The following is a 16,824-nucleotide window of genomic DNA, read 5'->3' as shown; positions in this document are numbered from 1 at the left end:
AGAGGGAGAGGAGAGCGCTGTCTCTTCACAGGTGCTCTGATTACAAAAATTATAAGGTATAGTATTAACATCTGTTTGGAAGATCCCAACTTAATTCAACCCAAAGCGACCATAAGAAAAGAAACCGCTCGTTGCATCAGGAATTATGGCTTTATTAAAACAGCGCCTGCGTAATATACATGTCCATACAAAAAATACTTCATAAAAATAATTTAATATTTTACAAGTCTAAGATTATATCATTATTATTATAATACATTGGCGTTAACACAGCAATAAATATTAAGAATTTTGTCCTAGCTACCTAATTTGAGATGATTATGTCCTCTCGATGTTGATCAATAGCTTATCACTGTTGCTAAGGTATTGGTGCTGAGAATCTGACCTTAATTTACACTCATTTCTTTACCAAATAAATGGCAGAAAAATCTAAAATGCAGTTAACATTTTGGACCTGCCAAATAAGTGCCCTTGTATTTTGAATATCTGTACACCTAAAATGTGCATAAAAGCACAACTGTTATATTGCATCAAATTTACGCTGTTGTTTTGGCGACATTAAAAACATAAACATACAATTAACATTCCTTGAAACTGTGCTACAAACATTGAAAGACTGAAACCTTTTTGCCCTAAGGACTGTGTTTTAATTCTAAAACGACTATTTTTTAAGACCTGATGACATACATCCGAATAATTATCATAATAATAGTTATTATTAATCTTATACAAACACGCACAGAAATATCGACAAAACACTTGCTAAAGGTATTTAAAAACCTTATCGTTTTTCTGTGTTCCGACCTTTCCACCAATCACAATAACTTATTCAATTAGATATTTCTATAATTATTCAATTTACAATAGTAATAAGTTTTGGTAAATACATTTGTCTGTTCTTCAAAGATGTCTCTGACCACCAGCAACGACCATTTCTGGTCCAGAATGTGAAAAACATAATATTCAGATGAGTACATGTTGGAAGGGTGATGCTCCTTACCCGCCAAATCTATTGTGTTGGTCTACTGCCAACCCTGACGAGTTCACGTCCTATACTAACTTACTAGGTCTGTACTCTTATCATAATTTCCGTAACATTGCTATTTGCGACTTAATTTCGGACTTGGTGAATGGTGCACCACCCTTTGAACTGTTTTTGTTTTGTTGTTGTTTTTTTTGGAAATTACAAATGCATACAGCTACTCGGTTATATTATCAAGACCAGCTTGACGCTTCTTTTCATCGCTGAAGGGTCTCCTGATTGACAGCTGCCTGTTTAGCAATCTCTTGGGCACGGTGATGGCAGGTAATGGAGAACAGAAGTGGCGGATGAGGAATCTGACAGGAGAATGTCAACAACTTGCTTCCACTGATCAAAACTGATGCAGGAGCTCTGAAAAAAGACAAGACAAACAGATTCAGAATTTAGTATTTGTAAGGGATGATTATCTTGTTTCTCTTCAGAGAATTGATACAAAGTCAAGCTGAGACAACTAATGCAAATAAACAAAATAGTCATTTAGGGAATAACGCATTCAAAGGTTTCAGTTTGTGTAATTAACTCCAATAAACGAAAGAAAAAAACTACTTCCTAGTGACAAGCAAAAAACAAGTGGTATTGTGTCTCGAGTAAAATCACCTTCTAAAGAAGTATAATTTGCACTGTTAAACATCCTTTGGCTTGGACTGTTAACATTGCAAATTAATCAATTAGACTCTATTTTTATAAATGGAAACATTGTTTAAAGTTAACTATTCAAGAAAAACAATACTTAGATAAAATACTTGTATATTGTTGATGTTAGTGCCTTGTCTTACCTGTTCAAGGGCGGAGCAGTCCTTTCCTCTTCTTAAGTAATGAGTCTTCCAGAATTCCAAGAGAAGTCTGAGAATACAAAAAGATAAATTACATGTAGTTGGTGAAAACAACAATCAGTTTTTCTAGCAATCTGGTTATCACTAATTAAAGTAATTTTATTAATCAGTAGTTTTTGGCATCTCTTCTGATTACTTCCGATTACTCAGGACAGCGGTTTGATAATGATTAAGAAGGATTGCTTTTAACTGTAAAGGCAAATTGAATGCAAAAGCTTAATGTAGGTAAACTTCAAAATCATTTGGGGTTGGCCTATCAATCGTCTGCCGGCATTGCCAAGTACTGAGAAATACCAATGAATTCCTAACTTTCCGACAATGGCTAAGTTTAAATGTTTAGGCTAAATCCTCAAAACTAACCAGTATTTAAATATTATATAGTCATCAAAACAAGAGAAAAAGCAGTTCAAGCTTACCTCAAATTTGTCAGGATGAATCCAGGATTCTTCTGAATATTCTCTTCCCTTACAAAAGCCTGTAAGTAATGAACAGCATCATTAGTTACACTTAAGACCCCAAACACAAGATATATCTCAGAAATTATTTTTGAAAGACTGTAAGAAATTATCAACCTTTCCCTGTGTAGGTTAATGTGTTTCTAACTATAAAATCCTTAAGGTCCTTAGTAAATCTCTCCAGCAGTACTCAGATTTTTGTGTATGGGCTAATGTTTTTGTTTTCTATTTTTTGATAATAATATTTACTTTTTCCTGGACAAAGTAGGTACTCACCATAAGGTAAGCTGGAAGTCGTCCATGTCTGTGCGCAAACATCAGAAAAACAAGGGTGGTGTTCAGACAGCTTACATTCTCCTAGAAAAATAAAAGAGAAATAATAAGTATCAAACCTGATTCTCAAGCAAATAATCTAGAGTTCTATAATACTTTATTCCAATGCCCCAACATGGCACTTACAAGAAATTGTGCCCCTTAGAAAATGAAAGGTGCTGCTCTAATGAGCCATGCTTACTTGTCATACAATACAATTTATTACGAATCTTACTTTCAGGTCTGTGGATGAAATCCTTAAGTATCATTATTTAAATAAAATCAGCAAGTACACAGTTCTATTTTGAAGTGTTTCAGTATTGTACAAAAGTAATTTTGAGATGTTTCGTTCACATCAAACTTGAGTGATCTTGAAAACTGGAATGAAAGTTTATAGCGAGCATGTGCTTACTTGTGTGAGGGTGCCAACTGTGATGGAGTTGATCAGCTTGTAAAGCAGAAAAATCATCTGTTCCCAGTTGCTAATGAGGGCGCTTAGCTTGCAAGTCCCAGTTGAAAAACCTGATAAAAAAGAGAGAAAACAAGCATTAACTTTAGTACAGTTGCACTATGTAATAACTGCATCAATTTACTGACTAATGATAGACAAACTTTTAGACTAGGTTGTTTTCTAGTAGGGGTGTAGTAAATAAATAAATAGATAAATGCACATAAATTTTGGAAACTTGGGTTAAGGATCTTGTAAAAGATCATATTAAATATAAAGTGAGCCCAGCTCTTTCTGAATTCTGAAAATCTTTAAACCTCAAGTATAATCGAGTCTGCTAACTTGTTTCTTAAAATACAAACTCTAATTAAATAACATTTCTCAAAGCGCATTTGTTAAGCAGAAGAACAAGAGCTTTTTGGTATGCCAGGTCTTGTGGACTCATTTCTTAACAAAGGTCTTGTACATCCTTAGAAAAAGATCATGGTCTTACCAGAAAGGAATTTGTCTGATAAGAAATGTTCTTGGGACAAAACCAGACAGCGAATCAGCATGTTGGAATCCACCACATTTGATGTCAGGATAGACACAAACTTCTCAAACTGCAATATAAGAAAGAAACAAGTTTAAGTTTAATATGCAGTCATTTACATCAGACGAATTCATGTGTATTCTCCTCACTGTTCTCATATATTTGTTACAGTTATTGTTGGGAGAATCTGTTTCTACATCATGAAATTATATCACTGGTGATCATTGCCTCCATTCTTGTGCCCTATACATTTGATTAATGATACCGTAAAGAGAATTTAGATACTGAGCACTATTGGGGTTGTAAGGGTTAATTATAAGGCTATCCTATAGGCCTATCCTATCGTTAGAAAACACACAAAATGGATGGGAAAATATGTGCTTCAGTCAACAGAAATGTTTCCTTTGATGGGCTAATAACACTTCTCAGGTTCTTTGCACAATAAAGCAATGACTTTATGATGTCATATCTGATTGACAGCCAACTTCTTCATATATTTAACTATATTTTTAGGAGTAGTTTTATCAATTGAGATAAACAAGAATTTCAAGTTCTTACAACAAGATTTAGAAAACATTAATAACAACTAGTGAAGTCAGCATACCTGCTTGTCGCTGATGACCTGATCAAATCTCTTGAATGCAAATGGATTGAACTTCATCAGCTCCCCAAGCAAATCAAAGCTACTTTGAAGAATCTCCTTTGGTTTGAGTAGATCACTTGTGATGTGGTCTACAAGGTGCTGTAAGACAGAAAACAAATCTTCAAAAAATACTCAAAACTAGATGATTTTAAGACTTATTAACTTTCAGGGCAAAATGAACAATTAAATTAGGTCTTTAAACCTTTTATTTCAGTACATAATGACGCAGCAAAGTTGGGTAACTGTAAAGTTAAGTCTAATTGATTAATTTGGCCATTAGCAGAGAGGTATAAAGTGACAGTGTACAGACATCCATTTTAACACCAACTTCATCTTAATGAATGTTTATTGAATCTTTTTCAGATCAACTCCTAACTGCATTAAATCATTAATGCAACACCACATATCAAACATTGAAAGTATCGAGCATCATATAATTACAGAATATGCTATAAGTCTACACAGGGGGAAAAGGCAATTACCTCAAGAAGACCCCTCTTGATCAGGAACAGCTGATCTCCTACGGATGCTCTGCCACGAAGGAACCCCTCAATTGCCCTTGAAAGCCAAAACCTGCAAAGAAACAGGAACAATTATAAGAAGGTGAAATCAGAAACTACTATTACTGTATCTGTCACAGATGCAAAATTTGTGGCTCAAGAATAAGAAAATTAAAATTGAGTTGTTGAAGTTACCTTAAAGGTGCAGTTGGAGGACATTCAATCAACGTCTCCAAAATTTTCGTTAGAAGTCCTTTTTCCCCAGTACAACAAAGCTTCCTACAAGAGAAATAAATAACAACAAATTTGAAATAAATTATGCTCAAGGAAACATGAATGGCAATTGGTCAACCATTAACCGCTGCGAAAAAAAAAAAAAAATCAAAACATAATTATACAAACCTGTTTGTGTTGGACAGACTTTCCGGAACCTCAAGGTCATTTTGAACTAAACAAAGAAAAAAAAGAGAAAAACATCATGAGAGGATTGCTGCCATGAATCAAAACAGCTGACTGAGTACCACAAGGGAAGCTTAACGACAGGAACTTAACAGTTCACAGCCATTTTAACTTAAAACCAATGTTAGGGAAGACCCACACTTATACTTGACTAAATAGAATTGTGTTGCTTACCATACAATTCTTGAAGTTCATCAACTTCTTTAGGAGTGAGTAGCAGATGCTTGTTCCTGCAAACAAGAGTGAGTGTCTATTTAGCTGCATGAATTTAAACTCCAAAGTTCGACATAAAGACAATGATATTTGTCATCGTTCTTAAGGTGGTAATTGAAATCAAGCTGGATAAAAACTTACTCGTGTCTGTCACAAAAACTGTGAACTAGTCGTAGAAACTGGATCTTCAATGCAGTTTGCGGTGTGCACTCGTGGTCTCCTATGTCCCCAAGGTCCATTAAATCATTACTCCTGGATGGGAAAAGAAGTTTCATCAACCGAAGAACATGAAATATATATCCTGATGGGAAAAATAATGTGGAATTTTTCCAAAAATCCAAAAATGCTCAGAAAGAATCCAAACTGAAGGAACTTAGAGGAGGTTGAAAATGTGAAACACTGATTTTCTCACAGAAAATGTTCAATTTACTTTTCTACACCAGAGTGTATATGTTGTAGGTTAAAAAAAATGAATCTCAGGTTAAAATGATTTCAACCTACAGCTGTAGGTTGATTTGGTATTTTCCTTTGTTTCAAATGTAAATTACCAAACCTTAACAAAGGAAAATACAAATCAACATAGGTTGAAATCATTTTAACCTGAGAACATATACATGTAAGAGCGAACTGGATGACGAAGTTAATTTCTTAAGAAACTGCAGTGTTGTGTCAGTGGGAAGTAGAAACAAATGTCTGGTTTATCAACAGAGTTGACAACTTAAGGTAAATTGGCCACTATAAAGAAATTTGAGTGCAGACAAAGAGTTAACGCTCAAAACGTCAGCACTCAAATCCTTTTACAGTGGTCAATTAACCTTTAGTTACCAACTCTACTGATAAAACCAAACATTTGTTTTGTTAAACATTAACATCCAGCACTCATAATAGATTAACGCTCATTTATATTATAAGGATTTTTTTAAGAGTAAATTCCACTGCATACTTACATTCGTTCAGTTTCTTTCAGCCATGACATCTTGTTGAACAAGGTACACATACCAGGAATCAGCTTTAACTCTGACAGCTTTTTCTGGACCTATAAAAAAATATCAAAGCCATATAATAATTAGTAAGTTCCACCCTTGAAATAATTACATAAATGTGATTTTCCTTTTATTACCATGCTTTTTAATGTTGGTTCGACAATTTCACTTTAAATTCTATTAGTATCAACTTTTTAAGGGAAAAGATATCACAAATGTGGAGTTGCGAATAAATATATCTATTTGACCTCAATTCAAAGCAGTGATACATGCCATCATACTCTTTAATTTACCAATTATTGAAGAAATCAAGTCTCCTTACCATTAACTTGTGCTTTCCCGTCAAGAACAAACAAAGAACGTAAAAGACCTCCACTTTATGCATAAGCTGAAGATAAAAAACAAACAAACAAATATTATTATAGACTATTACAATTCTTCCTATAAGTTGCTTCTAAATTTTATGTTTAACCTCCATAATATATAGTTTTAAAACTGTTGTTAGTGGTCAAAAGTTGAGTTGAACAAACCTCATGGATGCGATTAAATCTTGACTGTATCATAGGCAACCCTTCACGTTCTTCAGTATCTAAGAAAGAAAGAAATGGAATGTTGTAAGGTTTAAACACGAAACATGCTTCAATTTAAAACTGTAATGGGCATTACCACCCTCACCCTTAACTTAAAGTTTCCAATCACTTTTCGTTTTTTCTTGTTAGTTGTGCTAAAAGTAATCCAATCTGTCCTTTTATATATCAAAACAAAAATGTTTTGAGAGTGATAAAAAAAAAAAAAGGCACGGAGAAGCTATATTCAGCAAAATACCAGGCTGAGGCAATATCGGCCTTCAAGAAATCAAAAAAAAAAAAAAACATTCCAAAGGAATAACACACATCATACAAAGGGTTCTACCCATTAAGTGATACAATAAACATCCCCCCCTAGTGCCCTAGGACCATGGTTTGGACCCATTTCTAGAGGAAAAAAGTGCCCCAGAACTAAAGGATTATTTAATAATAATTTAATTATAACAATAACAGTAATTAATTATGGCAAAAAAAGGTGGCATACCCATATCAAATCCTCCAGTTTCCAACACATCTTGTAAGAAGGTCTGGAAATCGACCATGTCAAGGAATCCTCCCTGAGCATGCCCAAATAACAAACTACCAGGCGATGGAGTCCTCTCTACTACAAAGAAAGAAAATGGATTAATCACTGATTACACATAATTTACTTATTAATGGCTATGTTTGTCTCCCATGCCATATCTTCTTTTGAATAACAATAGTTTTAAAAAACTCTCCATGTGTATGGATCCATACATGTAGGCTAATAAACAGGACTGTACTGTATGTTTCAGGTATATTAATCCTCTCTCTCTCTCTGTACCATCAAATGTGGTATTTCCAGAAGAAGTCTTTGATTAAGTGTAACCAATTATTGACAAATTAAAAGCTACAGAAATTAGTTAATGCATACTATTGACCATGCTAATTTTTTCAAGTTGTGCAGCATCATCATTAGAAAATTCTTCTGCAGAAATAATAATTAATAGTACATGTAAAAGGTTGAATGTCAAAGGTACTGAAATGATTTAATGACTTTAATTAACCCACCTAATGGTTGACAGGCTAGCCTCACGATTCTCGGAAGAAATTCCTTCAAGCCAATGAGAGTAGCTAGAAAGAAAACAGAACCAAACAAGACGTTACTAAAAATCAAAGACATCACGACAACGATACCTCTAAATCAACATGGCACATCTGGCCGGCAGTGTTCCAGATACAACTAGTCAGAATAAAGCTGTCTTCCCGATCTGGAGAATTAAATGCAAAACTCCAAAAGATTTGGAGAGACCTAAATCTATTGACTCTTCCTCATAATTTAACTCCTTGCATTGTATATGGTAAAGGCAGGGCTGGCTATAAATTCCTTTAAAATAAAATATACTTTTAAAATGTCAAATGCTCCTACGTACATAAAAAAAAAACAATGTTCAGTGACAACAAACTATACCGAAAATAGAACAAATAAATTATTAATTACCTTGGTTGTTATCTGCCACGTTCTTCTGCGACAATCCCTTTTTGTCGACTTCATCTTGCGCAAGCACTGAAAGAGGTAAATTCAACATTCATAATGTCAGTGAATATTCAGCTGAGAACAATCAGAACAAAATTCTATCACATTGTAGGATTTAGATGAGATGACATCATCTGGTTTTGCCTTTAAATTCAAGAATTATTGACCTGACATTTCAAAACTGGTGCAATTCATACTACTGTATGTTTTTTTTTTAAATTTTATTTAAAGACTTGTACAGCGCTATCACCAAGTCAATGTTTGAGAACACTTTACATGTTTAAAAATGTCAAAAATTTATAAACTAGTCTGCATTGAAACACCTCAAATAAACCCTAGCATGAGATAATTCAATAAAATGCCTGCTTAAAAAGAAATGTTTTGAATTGTTTCTTGAAACTTACAATTTGCATATTTTTCAAGAAATTATCCATAACTCACCCAAGGGGAGATGGGTCTTAAAAGCCAATGTATTAAAAACAAGTATGAAATCAAGATAAATTGGAATTTCAAAGGGGGCGAGGGTGACACGTCAAATACAAAAACCTTCCTTGGGAGGGGGGAGGGGTGGAATTTTCAGCAACAAAACAATATTTTGCGAACCAAGGAATTATTCTAATAAAACTGATGTTTCCACTATAATTAATTAAACTTACAAGTGCTTCTTTCCTCAACAGATTCCAAGTCTGAGAGAGAAAAGGACAAGACTCGGCAAAGATTTGCTAGTTGTTGCTGATCCAGAATGCTCATCAATTTTCTCATGTTTACTAAAAATAAAATAAAAAAATCATGGTGTTAGAAATAATTTTTAAAAAAGTCAGTATGAAGTATCCCTTCATATCCTATGTAATTAATAAGTTTTAAATTTTGAAAGTGTCTATGAGATCTTAAAATTTGCACATGGAATAAATGAAGATTATGGCCAGTTTTAAGATTCAGTGATAATATTTGTTAATTTTGCCATATAAGCTGGATGTTCTAAATTTTGAGTCTGTGGATGAAATCGGCAAGTATAACATGCACTGAGGAGTACTTTCCTACAGTATATTAAACTTCAGAAGGTTCAACTTTTTTAGTCCTCCAGTGAAATTCTTGAGTATGACAATTCAAAGTAAAGCTGCAGTTTCCAAACAGAATTCTCCTACAGGTGCATGTAGAGAGCTGTGTGAAATGAAGTTAATGACTCACCAATCCTGTTTAGGTCAATAAGTTCCTTCCTGGAGCCAAAGAGATCCTCCAGTACCACCAGTGCAAGACTAAATAAATAAAAAACATTTATTTAAATATTAATTTTATGAATTTGCTTGAAACAAAATGACATGAAACAAAATAATGCTGTTTCTTTAGTTAAATAATTAACAGACTGTTTACAATGATTTTAATTTTTCGAGTGTCGTAAAACCAAAACCAAAGGAATAACTCTGGTCACTTGAAGCAGGCGTAAAGAATACATTGAACCTTATAGAAATTCAAACAAATACATGTAACTGGGATAAAGCACAGGAAAACACATGCAAGCAAAGTCATGTTTAGGTTTGGTTTGACTATTGGTTGAGAAAGTGGGGACAGTTTTTTTTGTGTGTGTGAAAACAATCAAAAAGCACAGTAAAGTAAAATCAAACGAAATGTGAAATAATTTCCAACTCATTTGAAAACCGCTCTATTCATAATGACTAATTAATCAGAACTTTACAAGGAAGTCTTGTTCAATTTAACTGCTCATTTTCTATGAGAATCTGCACTTAAAATGCAATATAAAGTCTGATCATGCCACATATTAAACTATTCTTGCCAAGAAAAAAGACCCGTCAGACTTACTTAAAGGTTTTTCTCTCCTCTAAGAGGGTAAATAAATGGCTAATCAATTCATTCCTCTTGGCTAAATTAACAGCCACTCCATCAACCTGCCAAGAAAAGGGAAAAGATACCGTAAGAATAATGCAATAAAGAAATGAATCAATATGAAATCCACATAACTCCACAAAAAAAAATCCTGAATTTAACCATTAGTGGCAGCATCAAGATAGTTGTGACTTTGCTGGGGAGCGAATTGGGCGAACCACAATGGCGCCGCTAGAAAGCTCTCTTCTGACAGGAAAACAACTAAAGGCCAAGAAAAAGAACTTGGTACTTGCTTCCGGTCGCTACATGAGATGATTTGTTTTGATTTTAATTTGGAGAATGAAGGTACAACAACAAACAATCTACTGCCAACTGATCAATAATTCCTTTCATGCTATGCCTAACGAACTAATTATTACTTATCTACTGAAAAGATTATTTTCCTGCTCCAGAACCATATTACTGACTTAGAGCAAATAGTTTTTCGGAATGATATATGTCAATGTTATCTCAACACCTTGTTCAGTCGGTATACAATGCTATACAATGGTCACATGATGGATAATGATGTGACTGACTAACAAGATCAAACAACCAAAAAAGACGTTAAGATAATATTGCAATATTTAATTCCAAAAAACCATGTGCTCTGATTCAGTATTTTTTTTTTTTATCATAATTTATAACTGACGATCAAGAAAAACAAACAAAGTATGACTTACGGCAAGACAGAGATTGTGAATAAATTCAAGACACAGTGACCACAAATGATCCTGTTGCAGCCCTGTAAAGTAAAGAATGACAAATCAACTTTGCATCTGGTAACTCAAACCCCAATTAACCTCTATGTGTTCTTTGCACCTCAAACAACCAAACAGTGTCCCCTTCCATCTGTTACACTAATGGTACTAAAACTGTGTCACCAACATGTAGATCTTCCATAAATTTGAAATTAATTTGGAACATAAACATTTAACTAGCAACCCAGGATTTCTATAAATCTGAGATGATTCAAGGGATACGATGATTCACTGTTTTCTAAAAAATGGGCAGCTTATTGGAGGGGTACAAATATATATTCAAGGCATACATACTAATTAAACAAGGGAGTAAAGGATATGAAAACAGCTAGTGATTGCCCCACCCTCTTTTTGAGAGAAAATAGATCCCAGCATAGAAATAAAATTTCTTAACCAGCAATCAGGCCCAACATCGAGTATTGATCAATTGTATTTTTTCTTAGGTTTGCCATAAATTTGCGACAGTTTTGTTCAATTTTTTTCAGATAACAAAGTTTGAAAATTTCATCCCCCACTTGACCCCTCACCCGCCTTTAAGTCAACTACCAAATCACGCAAAGGTTCCGCATGGAGAAGTGTCAGCCCAATGATCCAATATTTTAAAATTACAGTTATTTGTATACTCACTTGTTGGTCTTATTCTGCAAAACTTGAAACCATGGGTAGTAGGATAAAACAGGATTTGTAACACCAGCTAAATAAAAAGAAACATACATTAGAATGCAAATGTACAAAAAACCTCACTCTTTTTAAGTTATCCCAAAACAGTACTCTTTTAATAGCCTTTAAATTTTATGAAAAAAATTTGTTTTTGAATTTGATTCCATGTAATTCAGTCTAAAATAAAAGATCTATCCAGATCATTCTAATGTGTATTAATTGCCTAAGCTGGATTTGTCAAGGGTTTTACGTTTGATCCAAACCGGAAGTGGTGTTAAGAAATTTGTCTGAGCTGCAGTTTGACATGGTACAGAAATTAACGTGATTCAAACTATTTGCAATAGATTATGAAAGGGAAAATTGACCGTCTCAAACTCAAATGTATCAAATGCAAAGAAAATCAACTGAAGTTTATGCAAAGACTAAAGATATAAATCATGTGATTAAAAAGTGAAACAGAACTCCAATTTCTGCAAGCCACATAAGCAATTTTGAAAATTCTTAGTCGAGAAACTAAAACAGCCCAATAGGGAAATCCAGTGATTTTTTCCAAACACGATGGGGAAGCCATTATATCTCGCTTTTTGCACCTTCGAGCTGACATTACAAACAAATTGGAATAGTGTTGAAATATTTCGGAAACTAAAGTGTCAAACGACACCATAAATGACTGCATGACGAAAATGTCCTGATGAACCTCCATAAATTATTTCTCCAAACTAAGGATCACGTAAATTTTGGTACGATCCGCCAGCCATCTGGGATTATAATAAATTTAAAAGCACGCTCACCTCAACTCCACCGAACAAATTGATTACTTGGCCGATTCGAAGCCTTTCCTTGGCGATGAGTGGGAACTCGTTTTCCGTAAACAAAATATTCACGTTGTTGGAGAATAAACTTGAAATTTCCTGCGATCAAAAGAAAGAATGATATTAGCGATAGAGCAAGCATCAAACGGATGAAAATGCAGTATGTTTTTCAAATTGAATATTAAACTTAAAACACGTCAAGGCTATTCTTCGTAAAACAATTAGGATATATTCCAGTCGCCTTGTGCTGTAATCCGAGTTGACTCTACAGACATGAAACGGACAACGTCTCAAAGAAATTCTCACGGGCAGTCGGTTTGGTTAAAAGTACCATGGATAGCTGGCAAAAGACTTGTAAACTTAAGACCCACCTTTAAATATCTAGAGCACTTTGCAAGGTTGAATTTCTGGGCACCGCTGTTGCGTTCTAATTTGGCGAGAAGCAATGGTATCTCTTTGAAGTCCAGACGGCGATCAGCTGCTTGGACGAACTCTTCTGGAAGCTGTAACGCAGAATAAAAACACAGATGTTAATTCTAGCTTAATGTTCCATCAAAAAACCGCACAAAAGTGCTCAAAAATCCTTGCAAACCAAAACTTACCGTGTACGTTCTAAGTCCTCTACCAGAGATTTGGGATCCGAAGATACTCGAAACCAGGTTTTTCGTTCTCGAACAACTTCTTTTCGCCATGACAATTCGAACAGACGATGATATTACACTACTGATTGATAAAACTAGAAATCTCGAGACTGCGATCTAACGATAGTTTGTAGAGTTCGAAATAATTCGATAAAGAATTGCAGCGGCCATTTTTCCTCTTATATATCTTTACGCGCTTCGTATGAAAAGCAAGCCTCAGAACAATCTAAGCCAATCAGAGCATTCGGTTTAGCCGTGTTCACACCGAAACCCAATCAGAATCTTCCTTGTATTGAAATCTGTTAATTGGCGGTGTTCCCGCTCGGCAAAATGGCGCGCACCGCCATAAAAGAAGAAACACTTCGTGTGTACTTAAAGCGTTAGCCGATAATTGAATCCCGTTTATAAAAGAGTGGCGCTTCTTAGCTAAGAACAAAGCAAAAAAGACTGTTCTCTTTGACGGTACGCCCGTCCACTTAGAAAGAGAAAGGAGTAAAGATTTTTTGCTTTTCAGTGCGCCTGGATGTGAACCGCACCTACCGGCACGTGGGCACAAGGCGAATGACTACACAAATGTTTTATCGCTGTTTACAAATTTCTTTATAATGGTCTGCTAGAAGTGTGCCGAAATGACTTCTCATGGAGGTTGTGATTCAGTCATTTAAATTTATTAAATTCTTGAACTGAATCCCTACAAAGAAAGCAACAGTATCCAAATTGTAACACGGATGAAGTCATATCGAGGTCATAGTTTAAATTCAGTGGTCTGCTTATCATATTTTGAGTGTAAGCTCTTGATCTGAGTTGTATGTTAGAAGGTTTAAATGTTTTTAGTATAGTCCAAACAAAACGAGAGCTCCGTTGCATGCTTGTGCAACTGATTTTAATCGCACTTTTTTAATGCAACCCCAAGTTGCAGTTTTAAATTGCCTGTGTAAACTAAAGGCGATTTCAGCGAGATTTGTTGCCGTGATATCGCAGAGGTCAGGATGACTCAGAATCAAAAACGTACAGCGAAATTACTGTGAAATCAAACTGAAATTGTAGCCGGCCTTTACACGTATGTCGGATTTGAAGTCGATCACAGCCTTGCGCAAAAAAAAGTTGCAGTGAGCTGAGGCCTCTTAAACGCAAGACAATCCAACTTTATTTCGAAATTTATGCTTCGGGCAATGTCATCTGTTTTTTCAATAAAAAAAAAAATGTCCGTCTACACCGGCAAGTTGCTATCGGCTGCCAATTGTTGTCGGCTTTGGATGTTTCAGTTACACAAAGAAACAATAGACACTTCTCCAAAATGGCGGCCGAAAATTCAAATAAGTTAAAATAAAATTAAAAACGTATACAAGCACTAGAAAGAGCACTTTTACTTTAGTAATTCTGCCGAGTTTCAGCATATCAGGTGTAATATCAGCTGAGAAAATGTAAGTTGAAAAATGACAAATTTACAGACGTTTGTATGACTGGGGTATGACGTATAACACCAGCAACAGTCATACAAACGTCTGTAAATTTGTCAAATTTCATCTTACATTTCCCAAGCTGATATAACACCTAATATGCTGAAACTTTGCAAGGTTACTAAAGTTAAGGTGCTCTTTCCAGTGCTGGTATCAGTTTTTCATTCAGTTCAATTTTAACTCATTCAAATCTGTTGCCGCCATTTTGGAGAAGCCGGGTCTATTGTAGGTTTATCTATTTTTCTCTATTATTTAACAGTGGGAGGCGGGGATTTCAAATAGTTATTTGAAGTAGCGGATCGGTAGGTGCATCGGTTTGAATGGTTCTTTGGTCTACAAAGAAACCGCCGGGAGGTTGATTGCTATTTTCATTTTTCCTTCTCCCACTAAGGTTTCATTTTTGCCGCATTTATCTCGAAAGTAGATTTTTATATTATGCAGATCCAATGCTCTTTGAAAACTAAGATACAGTAAATGGATAAATTCAGTCACAAATAAGAATAGAGCTAAAAATGTTTTAAAGATTAGATTTTAGTAAGATTTATGTTTACAGTAGTTAGAAATGCAGAATTCCAATAAGTTTTTTTTATTTTATCTTTGCTGTGGAGTTTTTCCACATCGCGAATTTTCAATTGTGGTTACAATTCTCTTTTCCAACTGCAACAGGCCGGCAATTTTTTGTAAATACTCCTAACTTAACAGTAATAAATAAAGTTATGGTATTAAAGTTAATAAGTATATAAAGTGAAAACCTTAGTAAAGGTGGACGAATGTTTGATTTGCCTTCAGCTGAGCTGTGTTATGGAAGTGAATTCGAAATATGTGAAATTTAAAATATTTGAACTGCTTTCCAGAAAAATGAATAAATGTATTACCGGCTACAAACTGAGCTCGCTCTAGCCTCTGATCAAGCCAACTGGGAGCTGGTCGTAAAAATGATCACTCTTTCGTCCGCAGTTCAAATACACCAATTTCACATATTTAACTTCCATCTCTTCACCTTTATACGCATCGGTATTTTACGAATTTACAAAATGACAAGCTCCCTGCAGTTGGCTTGATAGCTCAATTGGTAGAACACTGCACCGGTATCGCGTAGGTCAGGGGTTTGAATTCCATTCAAACCGCGACGGTCTCCCATGCAGAGTAGTGTAAATTGTCAACAGAACACATGTAAAAAGTTAGCCAGACAAAGTTTTCGGCACACGAACGTAGTAAACAACTTGCGTGTTAATTGAGATCGTATTGAAAACTCATTAACATGACGGCCCGTTTACACGCGATTTAAGTTACAAGGCTACGACTTCAGATCGCATGCACTAGGAAAACAGATACCGCGACTTCAGCGCGATGCCATTGTGTACGTTTTCTGAGAAATCCTGCAAATTTGCATCAAGCTATACAAACGTGTATGAAACTCTTCCGATAAATCGCGCTGAAATCGCCGTGGTTTACACACGTAAACTGCAACTACGCGGACTGAGCTGAAAAAAAAAATTGCACTTAACTTGCATGTGTAAACGGGCCTTAATTTCCCTGATAAGATAAGACGAGATGAGATGAGATAAGACAAGAAAAATTGTAGAAACTTTATTTGACTGTCGAGGGTTTTAGCTTTAATCATGGCAAGCGAATATTGGGGACACTATACGAGAAACACGTAGCCGGGCCAGTTATTCATGTAAACAGAGTCTAGCTTAAGACAAACGATGGACCTCCAAGTCTGTTTATAATTATAAGTCGCGGGGTTTATTTTAAACAGATAGATAATTTTCTAGTCTGGAATGCAAGCCTTCTTGTTACCGTCAGCAGCAGATATGGCTGTTGGCAAAATTGAAAATGGCTAAGAATGTGGTTTTTTTAAACACCGTCTAAACTGCCTTTAAATAACCGGCTGCCCCGTAATGTTTATCATCTCACGAACGCTGGACTAAGAAATATTATCTGAGGGGACGGAAACCGAACACAAAAATTGTCTAGTGTAACATTCCCTGGATTAACATGTTGCCGCAGTCGCTGCGATAAGTATTCCAGTACTTCCACAGTGTGAAGTGACTGCAACAAAACCGGCGTTGCGAGATCTGCTCGTTGGCGGTCGTTCATG

General features: G+C 35.2%; 1 protein-coding gene across 2 annotated transcripts; it reads right to left on the bottom strand.

Moving 5' to 3' along the window:
- Positions 1-1,153: 1,153 nt before the first annotated feature.
- LOC146480387 (short transient receptor potential channel 4-associated protein-like) lies at positions 1,154-13,460 on the bottom strand. 2 transcript variants are annotated; one of them, XM_085109541.1, is made up of 26 exons: positions 13,222-13,460; positions 12,991-13,122; positions 12,599-12,718; positions 11,775-11,841; positions 11,070-11,131; positions 10,324-10,409; positions 9,694-9,761; positions 9,162-9,272; positions 8,470-8,535; positions 8,040-8,102; positions 7,492-7,611; positions 6,951-7,009; positions 6,743-6,808; positions 6,385-6,473; positions 5,579-5,689; positions 5,399-5,454; positions 5,168-5,213; positions 4,961-5,044; positions 4,748-4,838; positions 4,227-4,364; positions 3,584-3,692; positions 3,055-3,164; positions 2,607-2,687; positions 2,292-2,350; positions 1,819-1,885; positions 1,154-1,393 (listed from the first exon to the last, which is right to left on the bottom strand). In XM_085109541.1, the coding sequence occupies exons 1-26, from the start codon at positions 13,309-13,311 to the stop codon at positions 1,277-1,279; spliced, it is 2,268 nt and encodes a 755-aa protein (XP_084965667.1). In that variant the 5' UTR covers positions 13,312-13,460; the 3' UTR covers positions 1,154-1,276. The 2 variants fall into 2 exon arrangements, with proteins under 2 accessions (XP_084965667.1, XP_084965668.1); XM_085109542.1 differs by having other exon boundaries at positions 7,492-7,608; positions 13,222-13,453.
- Between the last annotated feature and the right edge of the window lie 3,364 nt (positions 13,461-16,824).

Source organism: Pavona decussata, unplaced genomic scaffold (genome assembly GCF_977016875.1).
Source record: "Pavona decussata unplaced genomic scaffold, jaPavDecu1.1 SCAFFOLD_53, whole genome shotgun sequence".
NCBI classification, from domain to species: domain Eukaryota; kingdom Metazoa; phylum Cnidaria; class Anthozoa; order Scleractinia; family Agariciidae; genus Pavona; species Pavona decussata.
This window is presented reverse-complemented; position numbering and strand designations above follow the sequence as displayed.